Here is a 21,601-nt window from a genome sequence, read left to right on the forward strand (position 1 = left end):
TGTACATACATACACTTGAGAGGGACGAAAAGCGTTTCTTCTGTAACTCTGAGTTTCACGGTTTTAACCGATCATCAGACAGCAACTTGACTACAATTTTCAGAAGATAAGATTGATATAGGCTGCAAGCTTGGATCATAGCGCGAATGGATGATCCGGGCTGATAGTGTAATTGTAAAAACATACATACATACATACATGTACACTGTATAAATGGTACTTTGTAGCATTTCGGGTCAGTCACCCATGGATCAAAACCAGGGAGTAGTACAACACCCACTCCCTGATCAGAACAGCACTATTACATGAACGTCGTGACGTCCGACGTCACATGTAGCCCTTGGTTCCTTGCATCATGGCACAAAAAGTAATCATGAATGTCCCTAGAATAAACGGCAGGATGTGGTTCATTTCCTGGTGTGTGTGTGTTGCATAGCCATGTGATTCTGCATCGCATTATGTATACGGATAGAGAAGAGAACTAGAGTGCAAAGGAGTAACCCCCATCAGATTTGTATGGTCCTGGCAATTTCACTCCTTCTCGAGCAGAATCTGCCCTTTTGTCGAGCATCATCCTCCTGCCTAACTACATTTCACGGACATGTAATTGCTAGGTGCAGCTATTTTAGAAGTTCTTTTCCAAGTGAGTTCCGCGAAGGTGGAAAGGTGACACACTCATATTAGCCTGTATGCACAGCTGTTTCTTTTGAAAATAGATCATCCCAATTTGGAACTTCCAGCCCATTGGCATTGGCATTGGCATTGCTGCTTATGTTCGTTATCAGATACACAAACATGACCCTGTCTTAATTAATGATGTTTCTCTCTCTCTCTCTCTCTCTCTCTCTCTCTCTCTCTCTCTCTCTCTCTCTCTCTCTCTCTCTCTCTCTCTCTCTCTCTCTCTCTCTCTCTCTCTCTCTCTCTCTCTCTCTCTCTCTCTCTCTCTCTCTCTCTCTCTCTTTCTTTCTCTCTCTCTCTCTCTCTCTCTCTCTCTCTCTCTTCCTATTTATTTTCTCTCTCTCTCTCTCCCTCCCTATCTATTTTCTCTCTCTTCCTCAGTATTGTAAGCATCAGTTTGCCCTCTGAGAGCAGCTGGACAGCTCAAAAATCGGCACAGAACAAGTGGTGAAAGCAAAATACATCGAGTACTTTCAAGCTTGTCGGAAAGCGGTTGTTTCAATAGTTTCAGAACAATTAGAAATTTCTAAACGCGGGACACAGGACTTGTAAGCCATGCCATGATTTTCCTTGCAGCTGTGCCGAGAATCTTGCCAATGTACGTGCATGCAATTAGTTTCCGAGATGAGCCGGATGATAAGGTTTCGGAAACTGATTTTTCTTGAATTCAGCCACTCATTCCAGTAAAAGCAGCTGGCCACTTAGAGGGAAAACTCCATTGATGCTAATCTACTGATTGTTCTGCACACACTCCGGACGGCAGCTTCATCACTACTTACTGTCTGTACAATTCTGCACGAGAATCACACGTACATGTACAGTACATGTATAGGGAGAATATTGTAGGAAAATGTGTTACAAAAATCGCTAAAACCTCTCTGCCCTTCTCTTCTCTTCTTTTCCTTCACTTCTCACTCTCTCTCTCTTCTCTCCCTTATTTTAAGCACGCACACACGCACATACACACACACATGCACACACACACACACACACACACACACACACACACACACACACACACACACACACACACACACACATACACACACACACACACACTCTCTCTCTCAGGCTCTTCTCTCACTCCCTCACTCACAAAATGGCTCATGCAGACATGTACAATTATGTAACTGCATGCACATCTACATGTACTTGTACATACACTGTACATGTAGATGTGCATTGTATGGAAGAGAGACTTTTGAGAGAGGATTCAAGTGGGAAAAATGCAATTGAAAGTAAGTTGCATGCTGAAGCAATCATCACTTCATCAGACAACCACTTGGATCCTCTCTCTCCTCCATTATGCAACGAGCACTGTGCCTCGTGCATTGAGGCTCAAATTTGAGCACTCTTCAGGAAGTTTGCCCAACCCTTTGCCAAACCCTTCCTACATGTACATGTACATAGAGCACTATAATGTACATGTACATTATAGTGCTCTATGTCCAGCGGACAGAGCCAGCAATTTTTCTTATTTTTTTACTAAGTCCACTCTGCTCCCGGATGAATATTGTTGAGATAAACGAATTCAAATAAATCAATACAATACGATACAATACAATACACTGGAAAGTGGTGGCAGTAATACACTAATCACACAGCAATGCATTGCTGTGTGAACCTGTAAGTATGAACGCATTTCTTTTGGAGGAAATGCAGGAATAAGACCAACCGTGACGGCATGAATATCTTGGTGGGGGAGTGGATAAGTACTTAGGGGATTACGATTTAACCCATCACGTCACGTTGGCTGTGAGTCATACAGCAGACTCATACTCATAGTGGAAGCAGCAGCACAAAGCTACAGTTGTAGGCGGCATGTACTACAGTGAATTACATTATTTATTTTAATTGATTTTGTATAGCTGAGCGGAAGGCTTGGCAAAAGCATTACGGAGCCTGAGGAGGCTGAGGCACGGCACAGGCAGCATGGTGGAGGCTGAAATGCTGAAGGCAGACTGTCACAGCCTGCGTTTTGCTGCTTTATTGGACAAAAACAATTGGCACATACGTGTACATGACATATTGTTCGATAGTGGACCATCAGGGATCCGGGACACGGTTGAAACTCCAAAGTTGTCCAGCCATGGGCTGAGCGGCCTATAGTGTAATATTATGTTTGCCAATGCCCTTCCTGCAGCGCGTGCTGCGCATACCTCTACTCTGCTAGATGAATCGACTGCACCCTTCGGCTTCACCACACCGGCATTCACATGATCAGTCAGTCCGGCACACGCCCGTCATGTGACTTGAAGCTCCACTTTAGAACCAACAGTGACACAAACACCCGGCCGGAAAGAAAGCTAGGGGCTGCATGAAGCCAATTGAAGGATCAGACAGTAGTGCCAGTATTAGTACATGTGAAGTGAAATACATTACATATCGTACATCAGTGAGTTAGTAGCAATACGAACCGTGAAAATCAGAAAATAAAAGTTTGATCAGGGAAGGTGAAATGATTGAAAAGAGTACCGTGAAGTACTATACTGAGCATGGGATTATTGAGGGTTGAACAAACTGCACTGTCCTCGCCTCCACTGTAGTCTGTAGCCTGTAGTCTACCGACCGAAATGATTGTGGTCATACTCAGACAGACAGTCCGGAGTCAGAGAGTCTCGTGAGTACAGAATGTGCATGCACCCTGACCCTGACACGAGGGTACATGGCGAAGTATTCCTTTAGTAGGCTTTACTGGCTTTACATATACATGTAGGTGCATGACCTTCTTCTACGGATGTTTGAAGCAATAGTTGGCGCTAACAGTTACATTCTGTTAGTGTTATTTGAACCAGGTTGAAAAGTCTAGCTGAGTAGGGCGCGGATATACCGGATCGCGGAGGGAATAGCAGCTGATACATGTAAGTATTTGAGTCTGCATCACCAGAGGAGGACAGATTCATACCACGAAGCGCGAGAATAGCTACAGACTGCTATTGCTTGGGGTTACAAGCATTACTAGGTTGCCAAAAGTAATACCAATAGCATTTTGATCATGGACGCGGGCTCCTTGTAGCAGTTCTACAGTTGCGGCTGAGGTGGTGACACTGTACTGAGTGTTGAAGGAGAGCAGACGTTCGTCCTGGCCTGAACAGCAGACGTTCGTCCTGGCCTGAACAGCAGACGTTCGTCCTGGCCTGCCGTTACCCTGTTACCTGTAAGTGATTCTAGGAACTTGGCATTGATTGTATTGCAGTGCAAGAACGTGCATGCATGTCTCCTCATAACGTTGGAGCTCGCGCTTCCTCCTGCCCACTGACTGACACTTGACTGGCTCAAGACGGTCGTCACTCAAGTGTCAGCCAGTCGGCAGGAAGTGCAAGCTTCAACGTTTCGAGCAATCATTAGCCCTTTCCCAAAGACGATCGCAACTTGTTTTCGCAACTTTCGTCTGTTTTGGAAGAAATCGCAACTTTCTCAACTTTGGACTCGGACGGAGAGCCAAGCACGAATTTATAGAAAAGAAAAGGACGAAGGAGCTACATGTACACGTGCATGTACAAGTTTCGCTATAGTATCCACTAACACCACCAGCAGCTTCTAAACAATCAGCTCACGCGATAACATTGCACGACACTGACCTACAACACTGACGTACGTGGCTGCATGCGCATGATCAGGTGGTGCAAACAAGTTAGTTTCTGAGTCTGGTGTAGGCTGGCTCATTGCTTTCCCGTCACCCCCACACGGGATCATAGCTGGATGGAGCCACAAATTTCTGAATACACGTGTATGTAGCCAAATTGCAGCAAAAGCTTCATGTAGTCCTGGTGCTGTTAGTCATTTTTGTTCTTCAGAATTTTCCCTTTCATTCCCTCAAACTTGTGAACTGCTAGTGAGACTGAGAATATCTCAGACTAGACAGGACGGGCAAAAGCAGTGTTTGATTGGTCTGGCTATACCACAGTGTTCGTACAGTTTGTGTAGGATATGCGGCAGCTACGCATGATCCCCTCTGCAGTCAAACAGCCGTTGTTGGCCAAAGCTAGGCCGGTTTCGCCGTCCCCGTATTCTCCGCATTGTTACCACTCCGCATTTCACTCATGCTGCTTCACTGCTGTCTACAATGTACATGTACATACAAGTAATAACTATCCTGCTACCCTGTTATCAAATATGGATACTAGTAGGTCCCAGCTACATGTAATGCACAGTAAAACTTGTCAAGGCGACCACTCGGATAAGGAGACCACCTGTCCTAAAAGACCACTGAAGCCAGGACAAAGGGATACTATTTCCAGTCAAATGATTGACCCTGGATAAGGAGACCACCTGGTAACAGAGACCACATTTTGAAGGTCCCTTGCGCGGTCGTCTTGGACAGGTTTCACTGCTAGGGACCGGCGGATTCTGCTCGAAAAGGTGGCAGATTCTGCTCGAAAAGGAGTGAAATTGGCAGAACCACACAAACCTTATGGCGGGCAATTCCTCGAATTCTGCTCCATTTCTTTATCCACATACCAAACATGCATGAAACTTACCAGAAAAAGTACCGAATTCTGCCAACTTTTCTGCCGGCCATTGCGCGAAATCACGCGACACCTGTACATTTTCGATCTGCGGGATGAAGATGACGACGTCCATGCATCAGGTATCAGGGGTAGTAAGATACTGGTATATTACTACTCCACGCCTCAAATCGTGCTGTCAAGCGTATGCGGGGGAGTGTAGCATGCCATCCCTTACACTTTCCAGCTCAGGGTTACCCTCGCTACCAATGGACGAAATTTCAGGGTCACAGCTTGCGCAACGGCTTTGTCCTGTGCGAATGGCCACTCGACATACTCAGCACAAATTTTCTATTGCATGTATGCACAAAATGTTCAACTTTCGTATTTTTGGCGACTTTACCACCGTCGTGGAGGCTGGTTGGTGAGGAGCAGGTAGCCATCCCTTGTGGAATCAAACACATGGTTCCACAGTGTGGCTGATTCCGCAAGAGCCGGGTCCATACGAGGAACATTCGCTTTGTCTTTTGCCATCGAAGTAAGTCACTTTTCTTGTTCTCAGTGTTTTTTACGTTCAACGTTTCTGAGATTTTTGAATTATTCACTTTTCATTCTTTCATACTTTATTTCTTCATGTTCACTGCCTCACTTGCCTTCTGATCTAGAGAATGTGACGGAGGTGACTGTTGGTTACTGCCTGGTATAACGGTTGTCGTGCTGTTGCTGTATTTCCGTCCTGCTCGCGACGTTGTAGATCACAAACAATTTGAAATCACATGAATTGTACTTACCGTCGTGCGTGCGGTATTAGGAAACACTGTGCAGATTAGATCGTTGCAATGTATCTATATGTGTGTCTGGTCATCCTGTGCCACGCAAGAACTCCAACCAGACGCATTCGTCCTCGGCCCTGTTGATCGATTGTCCACTCGTCTTTCCTTGAAGAACGATCGATCAAAAATAATCGAGCTCGAGGACTTTTTGCAAAAAAACGGCTGAAAAAAGGAAGAAAAAAGGGTGCTCAGAATGAGATTCGAGTACACAACCATGGTCCCAGCAGTTTATGTGGATGTCGCTCATACATGTAGATGCGCGATTTCGCGCAATGATAATCCGCCGATGCCTATTCACTGTACATGACATCAGACGCGCAGCACCGCCTTTGCAGGTGGTCTGGCCGGATAAGGGGGGGGGGGGGGGGGGGGGGGTGCAGGGTAGGCACCGGCGGATTATGCCCGCGAAATCATGGAATTATGCTTTCATGGATTCTCGCATTATGCTCGCAAAATCCTCATATTATGCTTTGGCACGTGGGGATACATATTCACTTTGTTGTCTTATGGAGCCTCAAATTTCGGAAAATTGTGCCTTTTTCGTACTTGCAAGTGGCCATAAGTACAACAAATACATGAGTATCCCCTTACCAAGGTGTCCATGCATGCTAGAGATCAACATGGAAAAGAGAAAACATTACTTCTTCTATTCATTAGTTGACTTCTTTTGTTGTGAAAGATTTTTCCTTACCTTTGAAAACTGTCATGTTCAACTGTCTTCGTAATCGTCATACTCGTCCAACCGATGTCACCCTAACCCTGCGAATTCTCATAATCAGCTCATCTCTCCCGTAGCTCCAGCTCTCCTTCCATCATTACCGAACATCAACTATTATACCTCCATTTTTTTAATTATTAGAGCAATACCCATAGCCTGCACAGTCATAGCTGCTAAGATCCAGACGTCATGACTTCGTAACAAGCATAGTGTACATGTACGCGGAGTTTTGCGGACTACCCATCACTATCTCGTCCGCCCCGGGATACCTGATAAAGGCTGATTCACTCGCATCTTCTGCTACATGTACTGTATCAGGGTGAGAAAACTTTGAGAAGACGAGTTCGAGCACACAAAAATTTAATGTATTTCCATGATTTCTACCCTGCTTTTCATTGAAAACACTACATGTATCTGCATGACCTCCGAACCCTTTACCATGCAGACCACCATCACTGATCAGGTGCATTGTACACAATTGTGTAGCCTACATACTAGAACTGTGATACAATCATGCAGTTATGCTCCTACCTCCGAAAGGATGCCAAATTATGCGCCAAATTTTCAACCACCAAATTATGCCAATAATTATGCCGGCATAATCCGCCGGTCACGCGGCCTAGTGCAGGGTTCTCCGCCGTGAAAAATTTGAAATCAGGGTGCAAAATCGTGCATTCTGGGCACTTTTGGCATTGTCTTAAAAAAAGTGGTTCGGCCAAAGCCGGTCCGGCCGAACCGGCTGTTAAGCCCCTGGAATACTCTGTGTAGAATTCAGAACAAGAGTGTATGTTCACATCATACTACACCTCTCTGACTATAAAGTAGCTCATTTAGTTTTGAGTTGTCTTATGTTACGTACATGTACATGAAGAAAGAGTTCAATATTTGCTCAGGAAGTCACAACATGTTGCACAGAATCTGTGTACGGCCGAGGGGGGGGGGGGGGGGGGAGGGGCACGGAAACCCAGCTGGAGGGTGTGTAGGGAGACCCAGCTGGAGAGAGGCTCAGAGTGATAGATGAATTGATGCTTTTTGGCGGGAAGAATAAGGGAGTGCCCCTCTGCACAAGTGGACTACATCATGGGGCTCACGTACACGTACATGTACATGTACATGTACAATGTATACCAGCAGAGTGACTGGGATGTAGCCCATAAAGTCTACCATTGTAACACCTTTCCTGTTTTCTGTTTTTAATTCAATAAAGCGTTCGGGCTATGGCTATTCAGCTGGCTCTGTTGATTGCGACACTTAATTAAGACGAGTGATAATTATTGGCTAGCTATTGGCCGTATACTAGTAATCGTAATCGTAAGTTTTGGTTCTTCTGTCCTGGGTGCCAAGGCCAAGGAGGTGTATGCCATTGCAGAATGTACGATGTCAATGCGTCCTTTGCATGCATGCTTGGTAAATCTATTTTCATTTGTATAACAACGACCTACACGTACATGTACATGTACATGTACATGTATATGTACATGTATATGTACATGTACATGTACATGACCTTGTACTTCTTACGTTCGGATGTCGATTGATATAATATCTACAGAATAACAAGAGCAATCAAGGCTAGTTTGCTGCTACTCAAAGTTTCATGCTTTCGCAATTATCATCAATAGTTTTTATAATACATGTATCCAATTCACGATGTTCATCCACCGGGTTGTGTGCCGGACTGTTCCTTTTAATGTCCTTATCTTTCCTTTTCCTTTTCCATCTGGACTCCTCTTGATTTTATCTTTTTCTCTCTAGCTATTCAATTGTGCCTTCTTGCCATTATTCACTGAATTGGGGATTTCAACTAATCATGGAGACAGTCACACAATAACGTCAGTGACTCTGCTGCTGCAACAGTAACATCATTGGTACACGTACAGTGAAACCTGGTGTAAGCGACCTCTGGGTTTTGCGACCACCTGCTCTTAACGACCGTTTTCCATGCACCGACAGTTCTACACAGACACTGTGGGACCTGGTTATAAAAACCACCTGGCTTTAACGACCGCTTTTGCTTGCACCGTGGGGTGGTCGCTTAAACCAGGGTTTACTGTACATGTACATGTACATCACTGTACATTGTAGCTGGCACTGTGTTCGGAGTTCCTACTGGAGTCCGTAGTGTAGACTGTCACTTTCTTATCCTGCTATAATCCGCGTAGCACTGTGTCATCATGACATCTAGCACACCTGTAGATAACCTGGCACAGACCCAGACTCTGCATGCAGAGTGCAGTGCCAGTAGATTATGGCTGGCAGTGTACAAATATTACAATGTAGGTCTACCAGAACCAAGGCCGCGCCGGGGTCTTCCACGGGCTCTCGCCTGGAATCCCCGGTAGAACCGGCTACAGCTGTAGATAGTTCAGTGCCAATGACTATGTCTCACCAGTGCCAGTGGTGACACAGTGCGAGGGAACTCTACGCTGTGCGGTCGGAGGGAATACATGTATGATGTACATGACTGTACAAGATTCGGACAGAAATGGTGCCCCAGGAGGATGACGGGATGTCCCGCACAACTGAGCCGCAATATGGAAGCAATCTTGCAAACATTAACATCAGGGGTGATCAAGTAAGTAATAGTTGACTTGCAAGAGCCATTGGCATTGTGTGTGTGATGATGCAAGCGTTTCGCATGCTGCAGACTGCCATCTTCCGCAGCCAATACATCTTGGAGAAGCATTAAAAAAAACCCGTTCCAACTACAGACTCAGTACTTCTAGGTGGGGGGGGGGGGGGGGGGGGGGAGAGGGAGAGAGAGAGTGTGTGTGTGTGTGTGTGTGTGTGTGTGTGTGTGTGTGTGTGTGTGTGTGTGTGTGTGTGTGTGTGTGTGTGTGTGTGTATGTGTGTGTGCAAGCATTTCGGTGATTTGGCACGACCGCGTGTGTTCTCACGTCGTTAGACTAGTATGACTGTGAGGTGTTTTTCAACTTTTTTGTTACTCTTGCATGATCATAAGTAGAGACACAGCCTACACACGGGTCAGTAGAGTCAACTATCCTTGGTAAATGATTATGTGCATTGTGGTCTTTGCCGGCTTTGGCCGTGAGTTTGGACTGCGGCCTAGCGCCTGTGCTAGTAGATCTACTGAGCTGACTAGTCGTAGTAGCCAGTGCAGGCAGTAGTGTTGTTTTGATGAGCCAGGCAAGGCCAAGGCCAAGCAAGGCCCGGGCTGCATGGCCCAGGCCGGGCATCATCTGCATGCTGTGCAGTGTAGATCTACAAACAATGCATGGGAGTCGGATTTCACTTGCCATCATGATCACTGGACTCACACCATGCCACCCCTGCATGTGCACTGATATGGGAGCTGGAGCACATGGAGTGGATCATGAAGTCCATGCATGAATAGATCCAGGCAGGTTAGGGCATCATGTATCTCATGCTCACATTGCTCAGTATCTGCATGCAGTGCCAGTGCCATGCCAGGGCCAGCGCGAGGGGATATCCCCGCCGCCGTCCAGGAACCACCTAAATGTATGTAGGCCAGAGTGCTTGCATTGCAGTGCTGTCTGTAGACTTGGCCTTTGCCTTGGTCTGTACAATCATGATTGTACTGACTCAGACTGTACTGATGTAGCACGCTGTTGCTTGTTTCTGGTCACACACAATCATCGACAACCAGTAAGTACCTGTAGATCTACTAGTACTAGTACTAGTAGTAGTACTAGATCTACTGAGCTGAGCCTGAGGCGAGCTAGGGGACAGACGCACCGACATGACCGAGCGGCCAGTGCGCGGTATCTTTGGCCCTACATTCACCTGTTCACGCATGTACAGAAACGTCTGCTCTGGCACAGAACCGCTCCTACCACTACACTACAGGACTAGCATGAGCCCAAGTCTACCGCCCTAGCTCGGGATCGGGAGCTCCGACTGCGGTCGGCTTTTCTTCACCTCCGTCGTTGGTGCAGACGTTCAGTAGCATGGCCTCGGCCTCGTCTGACCGTGACAGACTGTTGTATAGTCTAGTAGTAGTATTGCAAGTGCGAGGGAGCTAAAGCAGTAAAGGCACAGAGCTAGAGGTCGGTACGGCATCCACCGCATGCTTGCGCCGACATACAGAAAATAGAGAGGATCTATCTCTTTCAATCAGGCCTGCCGACAGCAATTCCTCGATTTCTTAGCGGGCTGTTTGTAAAGACCTTTTCGTGGTTTTAGTACTATTGGGCATGGATTGATTGCGGGCACCTCCAGCCTGGTGTCGTTGTGGACGCTACTGTTTAAAGTCAACCGACCCAGGATCGCTTCTTATAAAGGTGAGTTTCGTTGCTACTAATGCCAGCGTTTCGTATAGTGCATCCGTACCGTACGCTACGGAGAAATCGCCTGATTTGCACCACCGTACTACTATTAGCGGTGATGTTCTCGCGTTAAAAACCTACCGACCGTCGTGTTCACGTGGTGCTCCTCCTAATCTTCTAGGAGAGACGCGCTATTAGCGGGTGCTGGCCTGGTGGGAGGTTTCCACCCGTACCGTCCTCGGCAACAGCCGGAGCTTGGAGTGAATGTTCGCGCGTCTCTTTGTCACTGCAAAGATGACGAAATGTGTGATCCGCGGCACAGGGGGCTTCATTGGGAGATTTTGGAGATAGTGCATGTACTACTACTAGTACTAGTAGACCATGGACGGCATGGTAGACGGACACACCGCGCGCTGCCAAGAACACCCTCACCCTCGGCCTCGTGGAGTAGACTACGGTCTGCGGCTGGACTTGGCTGAGGCCATTGTTCGTCGTTGTGTGTCTTGGTGCGTGAGCGGTGAACTGTGATATCCGTAGCGAGCGATCCGTGGTGCCTGGGACCCACGCATCTGAAAGAGGGTAGCTGTAAAGCCTGTATGATACAGCGGCTTGTCGTGATGTGAATGGAAGATGACAAAGCTGGACGGTCGGTGAATCGATGGAGCAGAGCCGCCAGAGGTGATACTCTGGCCGAGTCTGGGTGACCTGCATATGCTCTGACCATAGTCGTTGTAGATCTAGTATGCCCGCGAAGACTAAACAGTGCGAAAAATCACAAGTACTGTAATTTCCCTTCCTACTTTGCTTGAGTTGAAAATAGATATCACTACTTCCCGCCTTTCGCTTGTGGAAGATATCGCTCGCTACCACAATAGGCACATGTGCGCTACTTGTGCTTGCGAGCAGATAGATAGCATAGAAAAACTGATTTCAGCAGCGCTCGGAAGAGAGGCAAACAATGCCAAGCGGCGAAACAAGCCTTTGTCCAACAAACCTTCATTGTGGTGAATCTCGTACGGCAAAACTGAGCCTGGATTGTAGGGCAGTAGTCAGTTCAGAGTGGAGATTTCTTTTTGTAATGTCTCTTTCCTGTCTGCGTGACGAAGGTGGACGGCATTTCTGAGATTCAGGGCAGGATTCTCCACGAGTAGCGTAGTACTAAGTAGATAGCAGTACTTACAGCCTGGTACTGTAGTAGTCCAGTGGCTGTGTGGGTGGACTGGTGGTGGTGGTGGTGGTGGACAAGTCAGCAGTGTGTGTACTGACTGTGTGACCCTGCTAGAGCTACTCGCACACAAGTAATTCCCTTTGCTGGTAAGGAACAGTGCTAGTGAAACCCCGGTTCCGCTTGCTCGCAGTACTTCACTCCACGCTCGTGGTGCCCTCCGCTCACTCCCGTCCCCCCGGTATGCGTTTGAACTTGAAGTTGAAGTCCCCTCGCTTGTTCCAGGGTTCGTATGTTGACCACCCAAACTGTGATAATATCTCAGTTTGTGATTGTTCCTAGTATGTCCATTGTTTGTCTTGTGGCCGCGTTGTGTATGTGTGTGGAAATCACTGTGGAGTGCAATGACTGCATGCAATGATGCGTTACGATGACAGTAGACTTATGTGCTCGAGTCAACTGCTGCACATAGCTGCCAAACAATAGACTTCTACAGCGCAGTACGATCATCATTGTGTTACCCGCTGTACAAATGTTGTCGTTCCTCGTGTACTGAGATGGTGTGCTTAGTTGTCGTATCGTGTTGCGTTTGCTGTTGATCTGTGTCCGTGTGGTGTGCGATCCCACACGGCCTAGTTCTGTCTGTCTTTCGCGATCGGAAGCACGTACAGTGCGCGGTAGTCACGCTCCGCGTGTCTGTGATGTCGACTCCAAAAACAGAGCGCAAGTGTTCGTAGGAAATGACTTGCTCGTCCAGTTTTTTTTCAATTGCAAAATCTACTTTTGTCAGGGCAGGTTCCTCAGGAATGAATACTAGTAGAACGTTGCTGTGGATATGATCCCAGACGGTCCACTTTCTTGTTCAATAATTGACAAAATCACTGTGTGCCAGCTACAAATTACAAAATCTTTTATATGAGCATCGAGTCGTTGTGTCGATGCTATAGCCCACTCTAGCTTGGACACGAAATACCGCCCGGCTTGTCACGAAGAAAGCACGATGGATTCTTACTCATTATTCCTCGCACAAGCGACAAAAGAAATTGCGTTATGTTTTCGTTCTGCGGCGGGTCTTGCAGCGGACAGTTGGGAGTAGTTCTGGCTTGCCTCATCCACTAGCAGAATGTAAAACTGCCCCTTGCGGGCGTCCCTGAAGGTCCGGAATGCCATGTCGTATCTTCGCTCATTCTCTCGCATTCTTGGAATGCACGGCCGCACTCTTGTAGAAAGCGCTCGCACCTTTGATTACTACGGCTAGCGCTGTGTTTCTTGTGTGTATTTTCGGCTGCGTTGGATTCGATCACGTGGTAGCAGCATAGTACATGACTGTATGTAGTCCTTGGCTTGGGATAGCTCTTCACAGGGCGAGGAGCCGGAGGTCCGCGCATGCTGCAATCAGATACGACCCACATTCCGATCGTAGTTTGGCCTACTTGCTCTCGATATTGCCAGCAGGGAACCTAAGTTAGTAAGTAAGCTCTAACCACCTAGGAAATACAATCTCCGAAGGCGTAGAATCGTTCTGCAGTTGAACATGAACGGATATCCGAAGGTACCCCGATACATACCTGCAAACAGAAGCTCTGGCTGGTGCTTCCTAGCTTGTGTTGGTCAGTCCCGAGATTCCCCAGTGGCAGGATAATTCTATCTGTTCTGCTTCGCAAAGAGATGCTGCGTCTCTAAAATGTACCTAGAACACAGAACTATCGCCAGTAGCGGGAATGGGAAGTTCCAAGTTACTTAGTTCCGTAGACGCTTTCCTTGTTCGGGGACGAAACGATCGATGTTGTAATTTTTCCCGGCCGGCGGGGTCGCCAGCGGATCCATGACCCTTTTGTAATTTATTTTGACTTCTCATCATTGAGACTGTTACTCTCTCTCTCTCTCTCTCTGTGAATGAAAAATGCCACTCGAGTCAGTTCAGGTTAGGAGCTGCGCTGGTTGCGTGAAAGAGATTTACAGCGTCTTCATATTCCTGGACGTTTTGTCAGCAATTTGCTGTTGGTCAGTAGACTTCACTCTTCAGGTCTTCATACCGTTTAGTGTAGATCTACACGTATGTCCGTCGATGCAATCGCTTCGATGTGTTCTGGAAAATACCTGTTTGGTTGAGGAAGAATGGTATGAGGAAATGGTCCAGATGGGGCGTTTTTCAGAGTTTTTTCCTTGGGCTAGCCCTGTTTTTGGCCATGGCGTGGGGGCTCAGGCTGCGTACCTGCGCGGGGACACTGGTCACCACGTGGAGGAAAATGAATTCGTCAAGTCTACGATCAGGCGCAACAAGAAAACACTGTACTCAGGTCGTGGAGCGACGAGGCTAGCGTGGCGAGTTGGTGAATGTTGATTGCTGGATTGTCGTGTGATACGCTTTCTGACGCCTTGCTTGATAACCTTTGCTTGGCTGCGCAGCATTCTCACAAGCCTTGGATCGCCGCCGTTCCTGATTGCCCCGCGAAAACTGTCGGCATTTCTCTGTGTGTCTTTTGTTCGTAACGAGGTCTTATCCTCCTGTGCTAGAACTTCAGTATGCACTGGATTCCTGTGATCGGATCGCGGAGTTGATGAGGTGTTTTGTGATAGTTCACGCTGGTAGGCAGTGAGTTGTGTATGAATGGCTGGGTGATTACATTGTACTACTACTACTACTAGTACTAGTAGTAGTAGTAAAACATGTACTGGATACAGGTATGGCCCGGATGCTCCACCACGTGGCAGATGTGGGTGCAGGATCTGCGACATGAGCGCACCTAGACTTCTGGTTCTGCAGTACTGACTATTGAGTACTGTCAACCAAGTGCATAGTAGTCAGACTCTTTGTACATGTAGAGTAGATCTACACCACACTGTACACACAAGTCACTGCACACAGCAGCTCACAGGTACATGTACTGCAGTCTACAGGGTCACAGTATACTCCAGACAGTACAGAGGTGGCAACTGAAATTCGACCCCCTATATTTCAAAGTGTTACAATCCTGTATTGGGTCTTTGCCATGTGAGCCTCTGGGGGGGGGGGGGGGGGGTCGGATTTCAGTTGCCAGCACTGTAGAGTCGTGTGTTAGACTGTACTGAGCAGTACATGACTGGGTAGCGTCAGGTAGACATCCACAAACCAAGCTGTGCTTTGCCAGATGATGAGCGTTCCGTTATTTCCTCCTGGCGCAGTACAATTCTGTTCCCAGGTCCTTGAAAATGATGTGTACGAGCGGCATACAATAGTATGTAGGAAGCTGAGCGTCCGCGGGATGCGCTTGCATCCTGGTGAACAGTGTATGCGGGACATCACACACATCGTGTACTGGTGTGTCTGCGAGCAGTGCGCGTTGCGGGGAACGTTTGGTTTGCGAATTCAAATGAAGAAAGATACAGCGACAGCATCATCAACGACAACATCAACAACTCTCTTATTGCCGATGGTACCATCGTGAGAATAAAGAACTCCAGCAACAACAACAACAACACCAACAACAACAACACCAGCGACAACAACAGCAAAAACCACAAACAACAAACACCGATGGATTGGAAGGCTACTGGGTCACTGCCAATAGGGTGCCGTCACACGACCTCTACTTACATGCAGAACAAAAAAATCAAAAACCTACAGGAGAAGAAGCCGAAAACACTGTATTAAAAAAAAAGAAAAAGTTCATGGAATGTGGAATTCCTGGGTAGCAGCGTTCCGTTTCAGCGCATTCTTTCCAGTGACTGTTTTCAACAGGGTGCAATGTCAATGGGCACATGATACTTTTCAATAGGTTGGAATGTCAATGGGCATGTAATACTTTGCAATATGTTGGAATGTCAATGGGCCCATAAATTGTACAATCGTCCGCAGGACGAAGATTTTATATTCCGCCGGGTGACATGGGTGCAAGAACGCATTTTTCTTGTCGTGGACTATTTGCCAGATGATTGGCATAAGCTACTAGCACTTCCTCCAACCTCCTCCTCTCCTACTCCCCTCATTCGCCGTACTTATCTGCTCCTGAGAGGCATGCACATTTGACTTGTTCCCCATCTAAGCTCACATGCCAAGGAGCGGTGAACAGTTGCTGTTTCCTTGTGCACTGTAAATAATAAAGTCATCGTGACGGCGGGAATACATGTATGTTTGATATTTCCGGAATCTGTCAACTTAAATTTTAGATTTGGAACCACACCTGGTGCCATTTTCCAAAGTAATATTCGTGCACATTGAGACTTGCTGTTGATCACGTGTGACAAGTTGAGTTCCATTTTAGTTAAGAGTCGCATGTTGACTAATTGCGGAAATTAATAGAAGCACATTTTACTCAAATTTCTCGCTTGACTTCTTCTACAGTGAAGCCTGTCTAAGGGCGCGTTTGAATTGTCTTCATCAACTGTTCTAACAAATTTTATAAAGAGATTAGTTGAAGTGTCCCATTAGAACGGTTTCTATCATTTTAGAGTTTTTCAGTGGAATTGTCATGGCGATGATGACGGCCGATCAGATCGACCATCTCCACGTACTACGTGACGTAGCTATTCCAAACTCTTCGAAACTAATCCACCTTCCCATCGGATGAGTTTCGAGGAGCTTCGTTTTTCTGAAGAGGCCAATAAGGCCACCTCTTCAGAAAAATGAAGCTCCTCGAAAAGTCAAAGAGTGACAATTCGAACGCGCCCTAAGCTGACCCCTCAATGGACTATACAAACATGGTCCCCATGTACAGGTGGTCTCATTATCCAGGGTCAGTTGACTGGAAATGACAGCCCTTGGTCCTGGTCTCAGTGGTCCTGGTCTCAGTGGTCCTGGTCTCAGTGGTCCTGGTCTCAGTGGTCCTGGTCTCAGTGGTCCTGGTCTCAGTGGTCCTGGTCTCAGTGGTCCTGGTCTCAGTGGTCCTGGTCTCAGTGGTCCTGGTCTCAGTGGTCCTGGTCTCAGTGGTCCTGGTCTCAGTGGTCCTGTTGGACAAGTGGTCGCCTTATCCAGGGTCCTTTGACTGGAAATACTAGTAATGCCGATGGTCCTAGTTGCAGTGGTCTTCTGGGACAGGTGGTCGCCTTATACGAGTGGTCGCTGCCTTGACAGGTGTTACTGCGCTTCCGAAAAAAAAGTACTGTATGAGCAGAAATATTCGTCTGGAATTTTATTTCGTCTTTTTCGTCCAAGGAGCTTTTGGACTAAATTTGATGCCGGACTAATGTCGATTTGTCCAGCTTTTCAATACCCTCTTATGATCCATGGGGCTAAATTTACAACAATACAAACTCCCTTTCTTTGGAGTTGGACGGAATGATTGACGGACGAAATGTTCTGCCTGTACAGTACATGTACTCACAGGGACTGTGTGGTCAGTGTGCTGTTGCTGGTGTTGTGGATGATTGTGTGGTCAGTGTGCTGTTGCTCGTCTTGTGGATGACTGTGTGGTCAGTGTGCTGTTGCTGGTCTTGTGGACATGTACTCACAGGGACTGTGTGGTCAGTGTGCTGTTGCTGGTGTTGTGGATGATTGTGTGGTCAGTGTGCTGTTGCTCGTCTTGTGGATGACTGTGTGGTCAGTGTGCTGTTGCTCGTCTTGTGGACATGTACTCACAGGGACTGTGTGGTCAGTGTGCTGTTGCTCGTCTTGTGGATGACTGTGTGGTCAGTGTGCTGTTGCTCGTCTTGTGGACCTGGTGATGCTCTCAAAGGGTGGAGTACTAGTAACCCTGCGGCTAGCTTAGACTTCAAAACTGTGCCCACCTCCTCTTGTGTGGCTGAGCACTAGTTTTTGAGCATCAGAGCACGGAACACGCTCTGAACATTCGCATACCAAGATGCAAAACACAATTTAATTCCCATCTAGCTGTTTGGGACCAGTGGCAATACTATTGGTATCACACTTATCAATCTTCCTTATTGGCATCTCGCCATGGGGGGGGGGGGGGGGTAAAGAGTTACAAATTGTCACTACTAAAGTGCATTCATTATGGGGTATAGATGTTTCAGGGCCAAGAAAGTGGACACTAAACTAACTTGATGTGTCTTGATTGAGAGTGTGTGCAGTCAGGGCAAGCATACATATAATTATACATAGCCTTCTGCAGGCCAGCAGCAGCAGCAGCAGCAGCAGCAGCAGCAGGACTAGTACTAGTAGTTAGCGTGCAATCATTCATGCAGAGAAGTGTTTCAAATTTATTTATTTAATCATTGGCACTGCCAAGAAGGGAGAGGCGCCGAACAGGCAGTATGGGTCTTGACGACACGTTGAGGCTTGAGAGGCATGCAGTGAAATAATAACAAAACGAGCTGAGAATGTAGACATGGAATCTCAATCTCCAGCTGGCTATGCTGCCTTTTAAAGAGGCGAGCAGGCAATTAGTCACGGGGCAACTATACAAGTCCAATCAAGCCCTTACATCATGTGTTGCAGCGTTTGCACACTAGTAGTAGTCTGATCTCTATACTGCCCTAGGCTATACTATAGACCCATTGCATGTACATGTAGTTGGTCCACTAGGACCATGCCGACACTGTGAATCCCTTACATCATGTGTTGCAGTGTTTAGAGGACTAGTCTGGTCATTAGACTTCCTATTGACCACCCATTGAATATGGATTGTCCACGCCACTGCCCTGCTCTCTGGACTCCGTTTTACAGTCCTTCCGAACACATGCTCATCTTCCTATCGGCCATAAATGGGTCAAGGGTTGACCGTTTTCCAACAATAGTTTTGCCATGCGGCATGGAACCCCCTTTCCGACTCTGTTTTTGATGTCTTTTTCTCCAAAAGGCGGTCCTTACAGGCGATTCAGACTACGGCCAACTGTGACCATGGTGACCACGTTTTTACGACTCGGACGTATTTGATCAGAGACTGTACATAACATTTTGGAACACGACTTCATCACCATGGAAATTCAAGTTCACACGTGATATTGCCCGTAGTCTGAATCGCCTGTAAGGGAAGGCTCATGCTGAGTTTATGCAGGTGTCACCAGCCTCAACCTTTCTCTGTGTGATTCTTATCCTTTTGCATGTTTGCCTACAGTAATCGTTAACCGTCCCGTGATCAGTGACCAAGTCTGGCACCTTGTTGTCCAGAAGAACCGGGGTGTGAGGATGCTGCTCAGGCGGCTGCTGATGCATCGGGCGCGCTTACGAGAAGAGCACGCATCATGCTGGAGTCTACTACTCTCTGCCATAGTGCTGTGCGCGTTAGCCAGTGTGCGTGAAACGGCCGCGTTCGACTTGAGGGTGAACCCGACCTTTCAGGCGCAGAATTTTGGCGAAGCTAAAGGTAAAACCGATGTGTCTGTTAACATAGGCGTAGACTTATTGCCGTATTTGCGGGGGTGTCTTTGCACACGGCCGTTTTGACCAAAGCCCTCACCAAATAGCGTACATGTACATGCCGTAGTATGCAGGTTGTGCGATTACGTAGTCCGTCTAGATGCTTTTTTTTGGCGACGTCGCGGCACAACGATGCACCAGCGATTCACTAGCGACTCACTCTGTATGCTTAGCGCCCATCAGCGATTCTGCTGTCCACACGGCGCCCATAAGCAGTTCGTGAATTCCGCCGACTCATCATCATGACTTCTATCACATACTAGTAACCTATAATGAAAGTCCAAAAATATTCGATGCATAGTTACTATCCGCTAATACCGGCCAGGACATGTTGCGGCTGAAATTTTGTTTTGCAACGTTCAGTGTGATAGTGTATACAGGCGACAGCAGCACAGGCCGAAGATTTGATGCGACCGAAATGGGTTTTAGACCTGGGCGGTCGAAGTTTGAATGGGCCGACATAGACTTACAGAAACTGGGTCACAGCTAAAAAAATCACGGTTCGCGTGAGACTTAACTAGGTACAAGGCAAACGCGAGATTTTGAGCCTAATAATAGGTGCGTGTCCTACCTTGTTCGAACTGTGCAGAGGAGTGCAAGTAGTACTTCGGAAGTAGCTTTACCTTCTCTGCCTCTGTTGCAGCGCTACAACAGCTGCAAGTGGCCGTTTTAATGTCTAAGGTTCTATGTGTGTGTGTGCGTGTGTGTGTGTGTGTGTGTGTGTGTGTGTGTGTGTGTGTGTGTGCGTGTCTGTGTAATGCATGTATATATATTTGTATTGGTTCCTCCAGCAAGTGTAGCATGCGCATAGGTAACTGTCTTGGCCGTCCTATTTAGATGTACTCCGTGTGGTGTAGACCAGCTGTGCATTGGGGGGGGATTCACATGGCTTCGCCAGTTGTGTGGATTAGACAGTTATCTGGCGCTTGTCTCGATCTGTTTCAATCAGAATCAGGTCCACTATCGTTGCTATAAAGAGAAAATCTGTGGGTGCACATCCAGTGCATTTGCAGATTTGCGTGCTTCTCTTGCGACGGGCGTATACATGGTACATGATGTGTGTGTGTGTGTGTGTGTGTGTGTGTGTGTGTATGTTTGTGTGTGTGGCGGTCAATTCATCAGCCTTGCAAGCTGTTGAATGGTGTAATCCCAGCACAAGTTGCTATGTCTAACATAGCTGTTCGCTATCATCGCTTCCGCGATGGGCAGGTCTGAGGTCTGAGGTCTGAGGTGTGTGTGTATGTATCGTGTGCATGTGTTTTGTGCACAGGTGAGGTCCAGTTCATCCAGAACGGTTCGGAGACACCGACCCTATTCGCAATCAACAATGGTTTTGCTTCATTCGCCGCACGCTACACACACAACGTTATGGACTGGCGGGTGTACGAAGGGGTGAGTCTAAGCAAATCATTTCGGCAAGTCGTGGTTCGTAATCCCCACTATAATAACAATTATGGTTAGCTGATACGGTCAATCGGCTAGTTATGGTACTGTCAGGCGCCGAAGAACGGAGCGCGGAAGAACGGCCAGGCTGGAATATCACCAAGCACAGCATACCAATGTATACACGATGACTCCACTGTGCATAGACTGTAATACATGAAAATAAGAATGGTCTAGGCTAGGAGGCTGACCCCAGTTCTTTGGTGCCCGGCAGTTCTGTAGTATGGTTAGGTTGAATTGTAAATCAGTTAGTTACCGGTATGCATCAAATACGAGCATAAGGTGTGAAGGGGATGATGGTAGAAGTCCATGAAAATGACTTCTGGGTCAAATCGGATACATTTTGACCACATCTTGTGGGTGAGCCCTTCGCATGGCATGCAGGTGTGATTTTCTTTGCCAATAATGGGTCCCCGGCCGGGAGGGTCCAGGTCACCTATGAACCCAGCTACACAGCCTTGCGGAGCAGGGGTGCACTTTGCCGAATATAGAAGACATGAGAAATGCGGTATGTGAGTACGCTGGCCTCGGCAATGCACTGTTCAACACCCCCACACGGCCATGCACAGGTGGCTGTGTGCCCGGTGGGGTGTTGGCGGTACAAATTATGTCATTGTGCAATGGGCGTATTGGGACGGGCAAGACGTTAGGATGCAGCCGCCAAGAAATCGAAAATATCGCAAGAACGCACTTCGTCAGACCGATGCGGGTCCAGCACCATTTGACTCCGTTTAGCAATCCAAACTCGACGGAACCTGAGATGTTTCATTGT

General features: G+C 47.4%; 1 protein-coding gene across 3 annotated transcripts in view; it reads left to right on the top strand.

Annotated features, from left to right (window-relative positions):
* The first annotated feature begins 3,567 nt into the window (after positions 1-3,567).
* The window catches only part of LOC135819175 (tyrosine-protein kinase RYK-like), a 34,598-nt gene continuing 16,564 nt past the window's right edge, over positions 3,568-21,601 (top strand). Inside the window, exons 1-3 of one of the 3 annotated variants that reach the window (XM_065332337.1) lie at positions 3,568-3,835; positions 19,085-19,333; positions 20,657-20,778. In XM_065332337.1, coding sequence (XP_065188409.1) covers positions 19,156-19,333; positions 20,657-20,778 — 300 coding nt within the window. In that variant the 5' untranslated portion in view covers positions 3,568-3,835; positions 19,085-19,155. Of the gene's footprint in view, positions 3,836-10,535; positions 10,940-11,657; positions 12,239-19,084; positions 19,334-20,656; positions 20,779-21,601 lie in introns of those variants that run through there. The other 2 variants (XM_065332335.1, XM_065332336.1) reach the window with 2 other exon arrangements.

This window comes from Sycon ciliatum, chromosome 6, assembly GCF_964019385.1.
Source record: "Sycon ciliatum chromosome 6, ocSycCili1.1, whole genome shotgun sequence".
NCBI lineage: Eukaryota > Metazoa > Porifera > Calcarea > Leucosolenida > Sycettidae > Sycon > Sycon ciliatum.